Below are 17502 nucleotides of genomic sequence, written 5' to 3'. Positions count from 1 at the left end.
ATGGATGAGGAAACTGAGGCACAGAGATGTGAAGTAAGTAAGTTGCCCAGAGTCACACAGCCTGGAAGTGGCAGGGCTGACCTTCCTATCTGGGCAGGCTCAAGCTGGAACCTGAGCTCCTAACCACCTCTCTGCTTCTGAGTAAGTCTGTTTCCCACAGGTTCATATGGGGAGCAATTCTCTGAACATCCAAAGGGGGTGCAAATGCTGGTGGCCTAAAGGAGGGCAAACATCCACTGTGCTAGATGTGTGACCGCCAGTGAATAACTGATCCTGTCTAAGGCTCTGGGCGGAGCTGACTCTGGTGGAGATGGTAATAATGGATGTCCATGTGGTGTGAAGCTCAGAAGAGAGATCTGTGTATGTCACCCACCCTAAACTGCTCCGCCCCTTCTCCTGTTTAAGACCCACCAGGGTATTTGCCATCTGTGACCCCACAGTGCCTATGGGACACCTTAAACAAATTAAGCTGCAGGAAACACCAGTGGTGCAAATCAAGGAAATCCAAAAGATGTGAAAGGAAAACCCATAAAAAAATGAACAACCACTAATGATCACTAAGGTATAGGTAGTGAGTCAGTTATATAATTTATTTTATCTTATTTACTATATTTTTGGAATAATGACGGCTGCATTTGAAAATAATGATATATGCTAATTAGAAGTATTTAAGAAAAAGAGAAAGTATAAATAAGAAAGTTAAAACATCACCCCAAATGCTACCATCTAGAAGAAACCATTGTTTGATTTAGGTAATCATCACATAGCTGTGTGTGTGTGTGTGTGTGTGTGTGTATATATATATATATATATATATATATATATATAATATATATTATATATATATGTATATTATATATATATACACACACACATACATATATATGCATGTATATATATGTATATATCTCTTTGTGGGTGTATGTGAGAGAGAGAGAAAGAGGGAGGAGAGAGAGTCCTAGAGTGTAAGCATATAATGTGGTCACACATTTGCCTGGATAGCAGTAGGTTTAATGAAGAAAAATGTGAGATCACAGTACATATGATAACTACTAAAATTCGATCATGCCATGAATCTTACTTGAATTTAGCAGGAGGAAAAGGAGCTGGAGAGAAATCTTGCCTTCCATCAGGGCTTTCCAGTTTAGACAGGGCTGTTTTGAGGTGTTCTGGTGGAGAAACCCCTAGGGATGGTGGTGGCCCAGATTCCCCAGATCTCTGAGGTCTAGGGAAGGGGCTGATGAAGTCCAGGCCATGCCTGGTGCCCTGGGGAGTCGCCTTTGGCAGCTGCAGCCTGGACTCACCAGAGGGCCAGGCCAGACAGGACCAGAACTTCATCCTCACCCCGGCAGTCCTGGAGCCTGGAGCTCTGGGAGCAAGGACTGTGCACTGGGATCTCCCCGCCCTCCTGGCCTCGCCCCACCATGACTTTGGGCAGAGCCTCAGAGGTCTTTCATTTTTGGGTCCCTGTGACTCTAGCAGAGCAGAGTTGCATGGACCCTGGGCACAAGCCGGGGGCCTCTCATTCCCCCAGGTTACCCCTGGGCTCCAGGTCTCCTCCCAGGGCTGGCCCAACTCTGGGGGAGGTCTTGGGCTCTGCCTGCCTCAAACTTCTCACCCTGTTAGGAGTCAGCTTGGTCACCAGAGCTGGCACAGTGACCGGCTGCACTTGGACGAGCAGGGCAGGTCCCCAGACCACCACCCAGGGCCACTCTCCCCTCTGGTAGCAACGCTGCATGGTGGGATTCTGCGTGGCACCAGAGCTCACTTTTGGGTCCCTGGCAGAATCAGGAGAACAAGGTCATGGAAGGATCGTGAAGGAAAGATAGACTTGCTGTGTAGAATTGGATTGGGAGCGTTTAGGGCAGGAAGGAGAGGGTTCTAAGTGAAACTGAACTTGTCTTCATGTGTCTGAGGGCTGCCACTTGGAGGAAAACATAGTTTTGCAGCTTGATAGGCATGTGTGTTTACTGTGTATCCACTGCCTGTGTCAGGTGCCATGCCAAGGGCTGGGCAGTAGGAGACGAGGATGCGTAGGACGGTCTCCACCCCTGAGGACTACACAGCATGGCGGGGACAGAAATGATCCCAGGGCAGAGTGGGAGAGGTACACTACTGGGGAAGATGCAGGTGCAGGGAGGACAGAATGGGACAGTGTAGCGGGGGAGTGGGGCTCCTGACCTCTGGGCCTGCACTGTCCCACATGGGAGCCACCAGCTGCAGGTGGTTGCTGTGTGCTAGACACGTGACATGTGCCAATGGAGATGTACTATAAGCGCGGGACACACACCGGATCTCAAAGACTTGGTGCAAAAGCATCTCATTCATAACAACTTTTATATTGAATACTCATTGAAATGATACTACTGTGAATATAGTGGGTTAAATAAAGTATACTATTAAAATTAATTTCACCTGCTTCTTTATACCTTCCTTAAAAATGTAAAGTGACACATGTGCCTGGCATCCGTGGCTCACGTTATGACGTTATTGGACAGAGATGCTCTAGTTGACAGCATGAGGACCAGGGGTTGGTGGTTAAGAAGCGTGAGTGGGGATAGATCTGGACTTCACTTCCCTGAAGGGGGTGGACTTTGAAGGGGGTGAGCTTCCTGTCCCGAGGTGTTCCAACAGAGAGGATGCTGGCAATTGGGAAGAGACCAGATACATGAGCTCCAAGGGTACCTCTGATTCTCAAGCCTAACCAGAGGGCAGCAGGCCCGTTTTCTGCCCTTTGGGGGCCTCAGTCAGGACCTCATGCCTGGGTGTCCCTTGGATGTGTCCCAGAGGTCCCGCCCTTTTATGGCTCCGACTACGGTGGCCCTTGCGGCGGCCGTGCAGGCGTGGGCTCCGCCTCGCCCTTAGCAGAGTGTGCTGGAGCACCTCCTTGGCTCTGGCGAGGGCTGCTTCTGCAGGGGCGGCCACGTCAGGCACCACGCCCACCCCTTCCCAGGAGCTGCCGTCTGCAGCCCCCACTGAGCGGGCAGTGGGGATGGTGATGTACAGGTCAGTGTCATCCACGTGGTAGGTTTGCGGCAGCTGGCAGCCCCCGCTGGTCACCTCCCCGATGACCAGTGCCCGGCCCAGCCTCTTCAAGATGTAGGTAAATTCCTCTGCGGCGCCAGCTGTCAAACTGCTGGTCAGAATGACCATACGCTTCTTGGAGCCGTAGCGTTCACCTGCAGGATATAAGGCCCTTCAATATAGGGAGTCAAGTCCTCACCCTGGGCACCTGCCTTCTCCATACTGCTTAGACTCCAGAGAGGAGGGCCAGGGATTTAGTTCTGTGTCCTTGTGTCCACAGGCAAGTCACCCCACCTTTCTGAGCCCCAGTTTCTGCATCTGTAAAATGGGGATAAGGATGTGTGCCAGATCCTGAGCATGCCAGCGCTTGAGAGAATTTACCACCGGTGATGGGAAGAGGCTGGACTGACTTACCCGAGAAAAGGGCTAACCTGACCAGACTCTCTTCACTTTGGACCCTCAGAAGAGCCAAGTTTGTGACTTAATGACGACAGCCCTCTAGGACAGTGATGTCCAATAGAAAAGCAACATGAGCCGGAATGCAAGCCACATATGTCATTTCAAGTTTTCTAGAAGCCACATTAAACAAGTAAAACAAAATTGATAGAATGAATTTTAATACTGTTTTATCTAACTCAATAAATCTAAAATTTGTTCCTCTCAAAATGTCATCAATAAAATTATTGAGATATTTTACATCCTTTTTTTCATGAAAGTCTTCAAAATCTGGTGTGCACTGAACACTTTATGCATCTCAATCCATGTGTGGCATGTGGCTTCCGTACTGGACATCGCAATTCCAAGACCCCATGATCTGCAGATCTGTTTTTAACTACTGGTCTTGAATGTCTATTTGAATTGAGAATTCATCTGGTCCTGATTTTTATTTACATTTTGCAATATTATTGAATGTGTATCTTGGAAGATTCCCTCCAAATACTTGTGTGATAAGGAAGTATGCAAATGAAAATTGCAGGGTGCTTTTCTGATCGGAGGAGGCACACCCCCCATTGGTTTCCCAGCCCCCTCTTTTCAGATGGACGCGCAGGTTCCTTGGTTTTGCAAGCTAGGCAAGGGAGATGGAGCAAGGCTGTCCACCTGGGATGTGGCTGGACAGCCGTGGCTCTGTAAAGCGCAGGGCCTGTACTGCTTCCTCCGGCCACTGCTCTGGGCCCAGGGCAGGTAACACAAGCCCCATCAGAGTCATGAACTTCCTTTAGGTAGGTGTGCTGGGAAGCTGCTGAGAGTTCAGGTGAGATGGAAAACCACTGGAAAAGCCGTGGGATTTGGTGATGGCCCGAGGACCCTTGTAGCTTTACATTTGTCTTGCAGGCTGATGGTTGCTGTGGCAGGAATGGCAGGCATTTTGGTTTTAGACAAACCAGTGTTCGAGTTTGGGAGCTATCACTTATTAGCTGAGTGACCTTAGACAAGCTATTTGACCTAGTTGGGACTCATTTTTGTCATCTAGAAAATAGGTATAATGGTACATGTTTTGCAGGGATTAAAGGTCTTATGTACAGAGTACATGGCATCGGACGGGGGCTTTATATTCTATCTACAGTTACTTTTACCCGAACCCAAACTGTCTTTCCTTGACTTCCCAGAAGCTTCTAGAATGATAATAGGAAGGAAAGGCTTCTGTACCCACCTTCGAGCTGCGCGTGGGTCCAGAGCTCGCTGACAGAGTCATTGGGCCGGTTGTAGATTTTGTCCAGCAGAATAGGTGAGCCTTCGTCGAAAAAGTAGGAGCATATGGCGGAGATGGAGGAGGTGGGACCACCGATGTTGAACCTGAGGGAAGGGAAATGTTGCCCACTGAGGGGTGGAGCCCACAGGGAAGCCCTCGGTGCCCCTCTGGGTGCCCTAATCCTTGCCCTGTGGAGGGTTCTAATTCCAGGCAGCCTCAGTCTGGTGTCCTTTCTTCCTCCTACAGAATTCTTTGGTTGGCATTTCCCAGAGTACAAGATTCTTGAGAACCAGAGACTTTGTGGTCAAATTCATTTAGAAAATACTGCATAACTTACCCACCCCTTCTGTTCACACATTAATACATTATGTGATACATATTGTATATGTTATATTAAAGGCCCTAAGTCCTGCACTCGGGAACTTGTTGATAAATTTCCCCAGCTTACTGACCGTGGCCTGCTCCCATGCACCCATGCTGCCTGCACATTTTGAGAGCATTGTCTTCCCTAGTTTCATGCTTGATAATTTCACAAAACCCACTAGGTATCTTAGTTGAGGTGTCCTAACATGGCTCTTAGTGTGGTGGAGTGTTCAGAGTTGTGGAACTGCATTGGGGATGAGGGATCCTGTGATCATTCCAGGCTATTTGGATTTGTCCTGCTGTGTGACCTCGCTGGGCCCCTGTCTCCTTATTTGTGTAATGAGGAATACTGGGCTGGCAGTGTATTAGGAGTCTCTTCCAGTTGATTGTCTAGGATGGCCCGGATGTGTTCAGGGCCCATGACTTCAGCATCTGAGCCTCCAAACCTTGGCTTGGAAGGATCTTTAAGCAAAGCACACCTGTGGGCTGGGTCTCCTCTTTAGAAAAATGTGGATGACACAATTAAGCAGAAAGGGACTTAGCATGAGGGTCATTTGGATGTTCAATAGAGCGTTTGAAGAATAAAGTCATCAGAGGTGCCACAGGAGTCCCCAAGCTCAAGTTCTGTGTACACCCAAACCCAAGCCCTGGGAGATGGTTCATCTTCCAGGGAGGAAAGTCTGCCTCTGGGATCCAGTGCCACCTAGTGACGACTAAGAATCACAAGAGTTTTGCAAGCCAGCAGCCAGAGCTCCCTCTCAGTATATCCAGCAGCTGCAGATGGGGGGGAGGGGGGAGCGGAAGTGTCCAATTCCCAGGGGAGCTGGCTTCCCCCTTCCCAGTGCCCATGGAAGGTGCCCAGGGCACGTCTGCTTATGGCCCCAGGAGTGACAAGAGACCTGGTCACTGAAGGGCATTCTTCTACCCATTACCTTTCCAAGTCCCCTCCCCCAGCTCTCGGAAGGAAACTCAACCTGTATGAGGCATACCTTCACAGAAGCAGATGAGAGGTCTAGCTGAAAGCATCCCCACAACAATCATTTTGTAGCGTAAAGAGTTCTTTTTGCAACAATAGTGGCTAAATCGCAAATTCTCTCTGGGCCACTGGCTTTATGATTCTCATGACCAGGGTTGTCCTGGGCTGATTTCGTAAGATGTGAGGCACAAGCACAGGTGGAAGCCTAGCTGTCCCAAACATGGCTGATCATCAGAGTCACCTGGATGATGCCTGTTAAATATACAGATCACTGGACCTCACTCCTGGGGCTTTGGATTCAGCAGGGCTGGGAGGGGTCCTGGAATCAGTGTGTTTAAGGTCACCCTTCCCCTCTCTCCTCACTGAATCCTGTGACTAGGTAAGTTTGGGGACCACTGGATTAACTCAGTGGTTCTCAGCCTTGGTCATCTGAGCTTAAAAAAACCAACAGTGTTGGGACCCCACCTGGCTAATTAAACCAGAACCCCAGAATAGCTGGCCAGAGCCCTGAGAGCCAGGCGGGCTATTCCACTTGGGGTCTGCCCGGCGTCCCAGGGTCCTTTCTTCCCCACTAGACTCATGGCTTTGACTGTCTTCCAGCAGCTGCCCCAGCCTCGCTGGGAACTGCTGAGCCCCGCCCACTGACCTCATGTCGACAATCAGGGCGTCCGTGTGTACAATCTTCTTCCAGACATGCTCCACCAGCAGCTCGGAGACCTGGGTGAGCAGCTCACAGTCCCCAAACATATCAAACCTCAAGTAGCCAACGTTGCCCTCAAGCACATTAGTGTGGAAGGAAAACTTGATCAGGTCTTCAAAGACTTCAGGGGAAGGGATCTGAAAGAGAGGGAGGTCGGCTCTGTGTCAGGAGAGGAGAGATTTGAAAGCTCAAATTTTTTTTTTTTTAAGGTTCTGAGTATCTTTATTTCATTATTGATCATAGTACTTAAATGGACAATTAACTCCGCTAAAGAAGAAAGTCCAGGTCAAACTCTCCCATAGCCATGGTTCCCTGTTCTCCTGCCAAACCGTGCCCAGCATCCACCCCCTGTCACTTCTGCCAGATACAGTGAAAGGTCAGATTTGAAAGTGGGTGTCACGGAGGTCCTTTATATCATGAGATATATTGAGCCCATGGGAAGGGAGCTAACATTTCCTAAGGAGGTAGTAGGTGCCAGGGCCTTTCCTGATGGTATCTAGGAGGTTACATGGGTAGTGGGCCTGGGATATGAACCCCAATGAGTGGTCAGCAGCCTCCTTACAGGGAATGCTCATGGGTGCCAACCTCTCACCCTGGCGTCAGAGCTGGAAGGCCCAGGCATGGTCTCCACTCTGACTCCCCTGAGCTCCCCAGACACTTTTTGTCTCTGAGCTCATCATCTAAGGACATCATCATCTGAAGACATGAACTACTGGGCGCTTGAGTCTTTACCAGGGATCTGACCCTGTGCTGAGCATGTTGTAGTAGTTACTGTAGAGAAGATACTATTATCGCCATCTTTTTACTGAAAAAAACTGAAGCACAGAGTGATTAAGTAACTTGTCCAAGGTCACACAGCCAGTAAGTGGAAGAGCCAGAATATGAATCCACACCAGGTGACTCCAAACCAGGAACACCCCTGCTGACTAGGACACCCGGCCTCCAGGCCTTGTGCTGACCTCAGTCACAAGCCCTTGGGCCATGGGCCACTCTCCTCTGTACCCCTCCAGGCCTCAGTTCCTCTTTTTGTAAAATGGGAAAACAATTCGACAGTAGATGCTTTTGGTGCCCTCAGCCCTCCTCTGATTTCAGCCACAGCTTGACCCAGGCTGACAGGGCTTTGCCTCTAGCATACCCTTGTTTTTTACTCTCTACTTCAGGACCTTCTCCAAGCTGCCCCAGAATCTGAGAGAGTTCACGTCCCCAGGGAGACCTTCAGCTAACAGAGAGCGGGAACCGTGGGGTCACGTCTGCAGAGGCATTCCTCACACTTGTCAGGGTGTGTTGCAATCTTCAGAAGCAACAGGCTCAATAACACGCCCACACTTCCTGTCCCACTTTCCCCGCTCCCTCACTCCTGCTGCAGTGACCACCTCCCACATCAACTGACCGCGCCTAAGCCCCTATCTCAGGTCCTGGCTTCAAGGGAACTAGGACAAATGCTGCCCTGCCTACTTGTTGTGACTATGCAGTTATATCATAGATGATAAACACCATGGAGAGGTGTTGTAAAGGTTCTTTAGATCCAGCTCTTTGCTGATGGGAGTGCTTGGTGAGTCCTGCGGTGTGCTTTGGCCCTTGATCGGGAGAATTTTTCCCTCATCTACCCTGCAGCCTTGATTTACCTTTTCAGTGTTCCCCAGACCTGCAGTGCTGGCTTCAAATATCTTGACCACACAGCCTGGCCCAGAATTTCCCATTCAGTTGGCCCTTGTGTCAGGGTGCACGCCCACCCAGCACAACTCCTTTGGGAGACAGTGCTTGGCATTGGGGGAGGGGAGGAGAAGGCAGTCGGTGTCTACCCAAGGCAGCCTCACTGCAGGGGTTGTCCTGGCTGTGTGTGGACACTCCTGGACCTGTCCCCAGGCTCCATGCTCTAGCTCCAAGGCAACTGTGATGCCAGGACCTGTGCTGATTCCCTGTCTCCATCCCCCTGACTCATTCACACAAGCTGCAAACCCCTGAGGCAGGCAGGTGATGTGGACGCACACAAACCCCACATTTCCAGAATAGGAAATCACGGGGACCTCATGTGACTTATCAACCTCTTTCTCCAACACTGACAGTGAGAAGCCCTACAAACCCTTGCATTCTACCTAGCCAAGAGTGAAGCTCCTTCTATACTAGCACTTTTCAAACTGAGCTCCTGTGGGTACCAATGATCTACTGAGGTGCTCAGGGACCTCATGGGCACATGAGGGACTGGAGGGTAGGGTGAGAGAGAGGAAAAGACGTGACTGGTGAAAAATTTAACATGAAAACACGTCTGGAAGCCGTTGCCTTGCACCCTGCACAGAGCCCTGGATGTGCGGACAGTTGGTTGACTCTCTCCTGGGACTGTGCTGGACCAAGTCTCCCTTGTAACTCACCTGCATGGGTACAATCCCAGGAATGCGGTCCTTGGCATCCTCAGGGATGTGGGCTGTCTTCAGGTGTGGGTCCCCGGACAGCATCTGCAGGTCAGCCTCCAGCATCTCGGCCAGGGCAGCTTCTGAGGTCACCCTGGCATAGCGGCTCTGCAGACGGCTCAGTTTGGATGCCATCTTGGCTCCCAGCTCGGGGGAGGCGTAGTTATCTGCTACGAGCTTCCCAGCTGTCTGCAGCACAGTGGGCACCTTGGCACGCAGGGCCACTATGTCCTGGGCTGTGGAGAGGGCCACGCTCATGGGCACGTTGATGTCTGGCTCCACCCCAGCCAGGTCCCAGGCCTCACCGGTGCTGGCACTCAGGGCCATCTGCGTGGGCATGGAGGCATATAAGGGGCTGCTGCCCACCTGGTAGATGCCCACGGAGAGCGCCCCTCCAGCCGTGGGCTCCCCGATGATGGTGGCGCGCTGCAGGTCCTGCATGGTGTGAGCGAAAGCCTCAGCCGCCGACCCGCTGGTGTGGCTCACCAGGATGTAGAGGTCCTTTTGGGAGCCGTAGCGCTGGCCTGCCACCTGGGGCAGGGTCCACACCTCTGTGACCCTCGACATGGCCCTGTCAAAGACGGAGTAGAGGTGCTGGCGGGGCTCTGCCTCGAAGAAGTAGGAACAGAGCAGCGGCACGGCCGTGGAGTAGCTGCCGGGGTTGTAGCGCAGGTCGACGACCAGAGCGGGCGTGTCTACCAGCTTCTGCCATACCAGCTGTACCAGCTGCGGCCCGATGGCTTTCACCGTCTCCAGGTCAGCCATGGCGTCGAAACGCAGGTAGCCCAGCCGGCCCGGCAGCACCTCTGTCTTGAACAGGGCCTCGATGAGGTAGGAGAGCTCCTCTGGGGAGGGGACGATGGGAGGTGGTAGGGGCACTTCTTCAGCCACCATCTCGCCGGGGCTGTGGAACACCAGCAGACGGTGGTCTCCAGACATCTCCTGCAGGTCTGCCGTGAGCTGGGAGGCCAGCGACTCCAGGTCCACTGCTGTGCGGTAGGCGCCCTGGGCCAGCTTGGCTTGCAACACGGCGCCTGTCTGCCCCACGACCTCTGGCCGGGCATAGTGGGCCTCCAGCAGGTGCCCCGTGCCCTCCACCAACTCCCCCAGGCTTCGGTGGAACTCCAGCACCTCCTGGGCTCTGTCCAGGGCTTCCTCGGCCAGCACGATGGCATCGGGGACCACGCCGCCCCCCAGCCAGCACTCGCCATGGTTGTCGATGAAGGTGAGCACGGGCACCGTGAGCGCCAGGCCGCCCTCGGGCGTCTCCAGCAGGGGCACCGTGTGCGTGTGCAGCAGGCTGCCCGCCGTGATCTCGCCCACCAGCGTGGCCCAGCCGAGTGACTGCATGAGGAAGGCCAACTCCTCGGCTGCGGTGGCGGTGCGGTGGCTGGTGAGCAGGTACACCCCGCGCTGGGTGCCGTATGGCTGGCCCAGCAGCTCGGTCTGGCTGAAGTGCTCCTGAGTGACGTTGGTGCGCCGGTCGTAGGTGGTGAAGAGACGCACGGGGCCGGAGTCGGGTCCCTGGAAATAGGAGAGCAGCAGGGGCACGGAGGAGGACGGCCCCCCAGGGTTCTGCCGCAGGTCCATGATGAGGTGCTCCGTGTCCTGCAGGGGCTCCCACACCTGGCGCAGGATGTACGGGGCCAGCACCCCCAACACTGAGGCGTCGGCAAACCTGTCAAAGCGCAGGTAACCCACGTTGCCCGGCAGCACGGACACCTGGAACACGGAGTCCACCAGGGCCCGCCGGGCAGCCTCGTCCTCGGGCACTTCTGAGACCATCTCCGGGGGTTCTTCAGCTTCATCCTCGGGCCCAGAAGAGGTTTCTTTGGACCTGACCACCTGCACCAGGAGCCTGGGGTCCTCGGACACGGCCTGCAGGCCGGTGTTGAGCTTAGTGACCAGATCCTCCTCGGAGACCACCGAGGACAGGTCCATGTTGGCCAGGTGGTGCAGCAGGGCAGGCACGCGGTCCACCAGTGTGTAGTATTCCCGCAGGGCCTCCTGCAGGCGCTGGATGACTGCCGGCAGGGCGCGGCGCAGCGTGAGGATGGCCAGGGCCTTCTCCAGGGCCTGCTCGGCCGGTGTCCCCACACAAGGCAGCACCCCGCTGCCCTCCCAAGTCTGGCTGCCCTTGCCCAGGGGCCCCAGGGACCTGGACACGGGCACGGTGAGAAAGAAGTCAGACTGGCCTATCCGCAGCTTCTGGAGGTCCAAGGCCCCCCCCACAGTCCGCTCGCCCACCACAATGGCCCTGCGCATTTGTTTGAGGATATAAGCGATGTCCTCAGCCACACCCCCGGTGCGACCACTGGTGAGGACCACCACATCCTTATCGGCACCATAGTTCTCTCCTAGGACTTCGGGCAGGGTCCAGATCTCAGTGGTCGTATTAGAGGGGCGATCATAGATGGTATCCACGTGCAGGACTGTGTTCCCTGGGTGCAGGTAGGAGATGACGTAGGGTATGCCAGAAATGTGGCCCCCAGTGCAGTGACGGAGGTCCAGCACCAAGGCAGAGGTGCCCATGAGCTTCCTCCAGACGTTGGCCACCAGGAAGCTCCTCAGCTTGCTCATCACCTCCTGGCCCGGGATGTCGTCCACCCGCAGGTAGCCCACATTGCCTTCCAGAACCTCATGGCGGAGGCCGTTCTGCAACCCTGCAATGAGTTCCTCTAGCGTGAGGTTCATGAGTGCTGGGGCTTGCCGGGGAGCCTCGAGGGTGCTGGGCTCATAGGAGATGACCAGGCGAGGGTCGTTCAAGGAGCTCTGCACGCCAGCTGTCAGCACATGGGCCAGAGTCTGAGGGTCTGAGATGGCCAGGATCTCACGACTCTTGATGGCCTGCTCGATGGCTTCCTGCATCCCCATCAGGTTCTCTGGGAAGCAGTAGTTATCCAGGAGGACCTTGGCCATGTCCAGTACCAGGCTCGGCTGGAATAGGTGTGTAGGGCCAGTCAGGCTGCAGAGCAGCATGGGCAAGAGCAGGGCCCATTTTCTTGACATGGGGATCCAGAGGGAGGGCTGGCTCCTGCACAAAAGCTCTCTTGACACCGTGCTCCAGGCAACAGCACTGCCCTGCGTGGCTGCCTTTCTCCCGTGTCCTTCTCAGCCAGCGGACAGAAGGTCTGGGGCTAAACATGGGAGTTGGGTTGCAGCTTCCAGCTCCGGTAAGCCTTTAATCCTGTCTAATTCAAGCGCATCAGCCCTGGGGACTGGGGAGAAGCGGCGGAAGTGGTTTGACTCAGAAGGTATGTGGGGTCTCATCTTGCTGCGCCACCTCTGGTAGACTAACGTGAATAACTACCGTTTGAGTTCCTGCCACATGCCAGGCACTGTGCCCCATGCTTTACAGGCTGACAGTCTCTACCTTGCAAAGCAGAGTTGTTAACCTGCAAGTAAATAGCATTTCCCCACTGCACTGGGTGACACACCCCTCTGGAATTAGGGAGAACTCGGGGGCCTGATGCTGCCACCCTCTACTCTGTGGCCTTAGGGAAGTGTCTTACTTATTGTGTAGATTAAGTGACAAAATATGGGTAAGGCACTTGACAGCATCAGGGAAGAAGGAAGCACTCAATTACTGATAAGTTCTCTGTGTCAGATAGTTGCTCTGTTTTGTAGCTGAAGAAACAGAGTTCAGTAGCTAACGGAAGCCCACCATCCTAGGTGGGGGGATGTGAGGGCAGCCAGAAGAAGCCTGTGGGGTCACAGTCACTTAGACCGTGCCGAGGTTGAGTCTGAGGCTCCATCTACTTCACGGCTTGAAGTTTATTCCCCTGTCTTGCTAATGCATCCAGGGAACCAAAGTGGTTCCCCCCGACAGCTTTCAGATGATTGGAGTGAAATGTCTGAACTTCACTGTGGGGCATGATGAATGGGGTTGGTGATTCCAGGGCAGATGAAGTTAGCTCTGAGATCTAACAAGCATCCATTATGCTGGCTAAAGAAGACCCTCGCTGGTTGAGGGCTCGGCCCCTGGCCCACTGCTTGCAAGGAGAACTAAGTTGGAGGACTTAGGTCTCTGTGGTCCAGACCCCACAGGTATCCAGATCATCAGTCCCCAGAGAACTGCTGGACTCCTGCTCCTTCGCATAGAAGTGACCTTGGTCCAGCTTATGACTGATTTGGCACAGATTTCCAAGAATACCTACCACGGAGCCTAGACCCTAGAACCCCTGCTTTGTCTCCCCATCCCTCTGGGAGTGGGCATTGCCTTCACTTAACAGACGAGACAGCTATGGCTCAGAGTGTGGTCACACAGGCAGGGAGGAGCGCTGGGAGAGCCGTCTGGCTGCACTCTTTTCCCTTCGCCCCGTTACTGCCAGTGCACCCTCCTGGGACCGGGTGGCCATAGGCAGGCGCGCACGTGTGCCTCAGCCGGCAGCCGGAGGAGGTGGTCTTGGGGCCGGGGGACCTTCTCAGCACACTCGAGAGCCACAATCCGCTCTCTGGAAATCATTATCTGAGGATGTTTACCAAGTGGTTGATGAAGGCCAAAGAGGTCAATTAGCTAAAACAAACATATTCTTAGCTCATTAGGATTTGTTTAATGCCCAAGTGACATATGGTCACATCACTGCACCGTTTGCAGCCAATCAAGTGAGACTGATTTATTATAATAATAAGGCCTCCTTAGTCCCCACTGGGAAGGCTGAGCCCTCTGCTCCACCGCCGCCTGGGGAATCACAACTCGGAACATGCCAGTCTCATCCTCTGAGGGCACTTTTCCATCATCGCTTGAACCCAGGCAAAGCCTTTGGACCAGGAAAGGTGTGGATGAAGATAAGCAGGAATAAGTATCTCTTTGGGGAAAGTGTTTCCCCTGGACTCATTAAAATGCAGTCTCGGGATGGGATGCCTGGAGCTGGTGTGGGGCTTTGATTTGTGTGGATGGCCCAGAGCCTCAGGGAGGACGTAGAAGCAGGCCTGGGGTCTGTTGCAAGTCCCTGAGGTGCCCAAGTTAGTGCCTGCAAGGGGAGATGATGTGTCCTCCTGTGGGTGTGGCCTGAGGCCAGTGGGAGGAAATTCTGTCCCCAGAGTTCCCCAAACTCTCCAGGAGGAAGGGATGTCCTGGCCCCCAGATGAGGGGGGCATAAGCAGGTGGCAGCTGTCTAAGGTGAGCACGTTCTGGGCAAGTCCCACTGTGGGAGCCAGGAGGAGCTTCCAAGCAGCCTCTGCCAGCTGTCGGCCCAGGGGCTACAGAGAGTCCCATTGTGATCTTGGGGGCTGAGTTTGGAGTTGGGATGCAGTCAAAGCCCCTGCCTCCCCCTCACTTGTACAAGCAGCCATGTGGGCAGAGGTGTTAAGAGCACGGGCTCAGGAGCCACCCCCAAACCCTACCGCTTTCTAAAGTACAGACCCAGATCAAGTGACATGACTGCTCTGTGCCTTGGCTTCCTCAAAAGGGAAACAGGGTAAGGAGAAGAGCTTCACAGTATTGTTGTGACAGTGTCAGCAGGTATAATGAAGAAGCTGAGGTCACAGTAGCAGCTGATGAGTGGCAGAGAGCCTGTGATCAGAACTCCCCAGTGGGGTTGGGGAGAGATAACCCAAGAGGCAGGGGTTGTCTTAGGGACCCTGGGGGTACCAAGTGCTTCTGAAGACCCAAACCTTCCATGGGCTTCTGTGTATCTGGAGAGTCTGTACACCTGAGAAAGGCCCTGACACAGTGTTCACTCCAGAGCATACTCCAGGGAGATTAAAAGGGGGACAATGGCACAGATGGTGTGCTACTGGGAGTCAAATGGAGCACACCTGGAGCCTGGGCAATCCCAGAAAAAGTTAATCTCCTGCTACATTACGGATTCCCTTTTTGCAGTGGTCAGAGGCCTTGTCTGTCTGGTTATTTATCCATTCATCTTCCTATCTATCTATCTACATACCTACCTATCTATTGTTTTATGTTAGTTTTCCCCTCAGTGTTCATTATGGTCATTTTCAATTGGCACAGCAAATATCCATGACCTATTCACCTAGATTCTACCATTGACATTTTATTACCCTTCCTTTCTCTCACCTCTGTCTCTCTGGTCCCCTCTCTAACCCTCAAGCCAACATATTTTTGGGATGTATTTCAAAGCAAGTTGAATCTTGCCTTTACTTTATTTTAATCCTTTTTCTTTTTACTTTTCTAAAAATAAAGTAAAACATACTCATATTTGCAAGTTAAATAATTCATAAATGTATGAACAATCTTCTCCCAAAGCCTTTCTAATCCAGCCAATAATAACAGTTTAATGTGTAGCTGTCCTCATTTTTCTCTGTGCTCATATGTGGAAGCACATATGTAGGAGATCTATCTGTCCATCCATGGATCTGCCCATCTATGATGCTCATCCATCTGTCCATCTACCTAGTGTCACCTCATAATAGCACACAGGATAATTTGCATTTTGTTTTACTCACTTAAGCATACAGCAGAAACAACCTTCCAAGTTGAAGCATAAAGTTTGTTCTTTTAATGGCTGCATAATTGTCCTTGACAACTTACTGATCTGTTTCCCTAGCAAAAGATATTTTAAGTTGTTTCTGTTTTTGCTTCTATAAACAATACTGTGATAAGTGTTCTCAAACACATGTTCTTAGGACTAGTGCTTCTTGCTTCTGTAGAAAAATTTCCAAACCTGGGCTTGCTGAATCAAATGGTTGGACACTTGTTTATTTATTCTTTTTCTTTATTATATTTTCAGTAACTTTAAAATTATATAATAAATGTGTATTTTTTCTGTTTTTTTTTTTACAACTTTATTTATGTACAATTGACATACAATAAACTGCCCATCTTTGAAATGTACAATTTGGTGAGTTTTGACATGTGTATACACCCATGAAACTATCACCACAAGCAAGGTAATGTATCTTGCCCTCATCCTCAGATTTTCCTCATGCCCCTTTGTTATCCATCCCCTTGCGTCTCCATCTCCAGACAAACACTGACAAACAGCTATGCTGTTGAGTGTACCATTAGGTCACTTATTTTATTGCTGAGTAGTATTCCATTGTATAGATATACTACAATTTATTATCCACTCACATGTTGATAGAACTACAGTTTGCTTCCAGAGTGTAACTATTACAAATACAGCTGCTGTGAATATTTGAGTATAAGTTTCTGCGTGGATGTATGTTTTTATTTTTACTAGGACAAGAATGCATGTTTAACATTTTAAGAGACAATCTAAATGTTTTCCAAACTTGAAATTTCTATCAGCAACATATGAGACTTTCAATTCCCCCACATTAATGCCAACAATTTGTATGCATGGTCAGACTTTTAAATTTTGACTATTATAATGGGTATATAGTACATTCTCATTGTGATTTTAATTGGGACTTCCTTGATGACTAATTGTGTTGAGCATCTGTTTGTATATTTATTGACCATTTGTATATATTCTGTAGTAAAATGTCTGTTTAAACCCTTTTACCATTTGTAGGGGGTAGGGGGAGGAGGCTGTTTTTTGTCTTACTATTGATCAAGTAAGAATTATTTGTACATTTTAGATATGAGTCGTTTGCCTGATGTATGTATTGCAAATATTTTTTTGCAATCTGTGGCTTGTCTTTTCATGTCCTTAACAGTGTCTTTTGAAGATTAAAAGTTCTTGTTTTTGATGAATTCCAATTTATCAATTTTTTCTTTTATGATTCATATTCTTGGTGCCATATCTAAGAAATCTTTGCCTAGTCCAAGGTCACCAAGCTTTTCTTTAATATTTTGTTCTAGAAGTTCCATAGTTTTAGGTTTTACATTTATAATTCATTTTGAGTTAATTTTTGTGTATGTGTATATTTATTTTATTGTACAAGGAAGGGGTCAAGATTTTCTTTTTCCATGTCAATGTCCAGTTGCCAACACTAGTTGTTGAAAAAACTTTTCTGTCCTATTGAATTGCCTTGGCATTAGGTCAAAAAGTGATTAACCACATATGAGTGGGTCTATTTCTGTACTCTCTGTTCTGCTGTATTCTGTCTGTTTTTTCACCAATACCACACTGTTTTGGTTACTATAGTTTATAGTATGTCTTGAAATCATGTAATGTAATCCCTCGAACTTTGTTATTCTTCATCAAAATTATTTTGGTTATTCTAGTTCCTTTGGATTTATATGGATTTATCCAAAGCCATGTACATTTTAGATACCAATAATTGATTTTAGAATCAGACAATTGATTTGGATTGAACTGAAGCTATAGATCAGTTAGGGGACAATTGACATCTTAACAATACTGAGACTTCCAATCTTTGAAAATGGTATAACTCCATTTATTTATGTCTTCATTGATTTATCAGTGTTGTATGGTTTCAGTATATAAATTATGTAAATATTTTGTTA

The 17502-nt window shown here is 50.6% G+C and overlaps 1 protein-coding gene across 1 annotated transcript; it reads right to left on the bottom strand.

The window, feature by feature from the left end:
• Nucleotides 1–2700: 2700 nt before the first annotated feature.
• RBP3 (retinol binding protein 3) lies at nucleotides 2701–12170 on the bottom strand. The gene is made up of 4 exons (XM_007178750.2): nucleotides 9123–12170; nucleotides 6700–6890; nucleotides 4676–4818; nucleotides 2701–3179 (listed from the first exon to the last, which is right to left on the bottom strand). Exons 1-4 carry the CDS (start codon nucleotides 12168–12170, stop codon nucleotides 2701–2703), a joined length of 3861 nt encoding a protein of 1286 aa, XP_007178812.2.
• Between the last annotated feature and the right edge of the window lie 5332 nt (nucleotides 12171–17502).

Source organism: Balaenoptera acutorostrata, chromosome 16 (assembly GCF_949987535.1).
Source record: "Balaenoptera acutorostrata chromosome 16, mBalAcu1.1, whole genome shotgun sequence".
Taxonomy (NCBI): domain Eukaryota; kingdom Metazoa; phylum Chordata; class Mammalia; order Artiodactyla; family Balaenopteridae; genus Balaenoptera; species Balaenoptera acutorostrata.
Note: the sequence above shows the minus strand (reverse complement) of the source record. Positions and strands in the feature narration are given on the sequence as shown.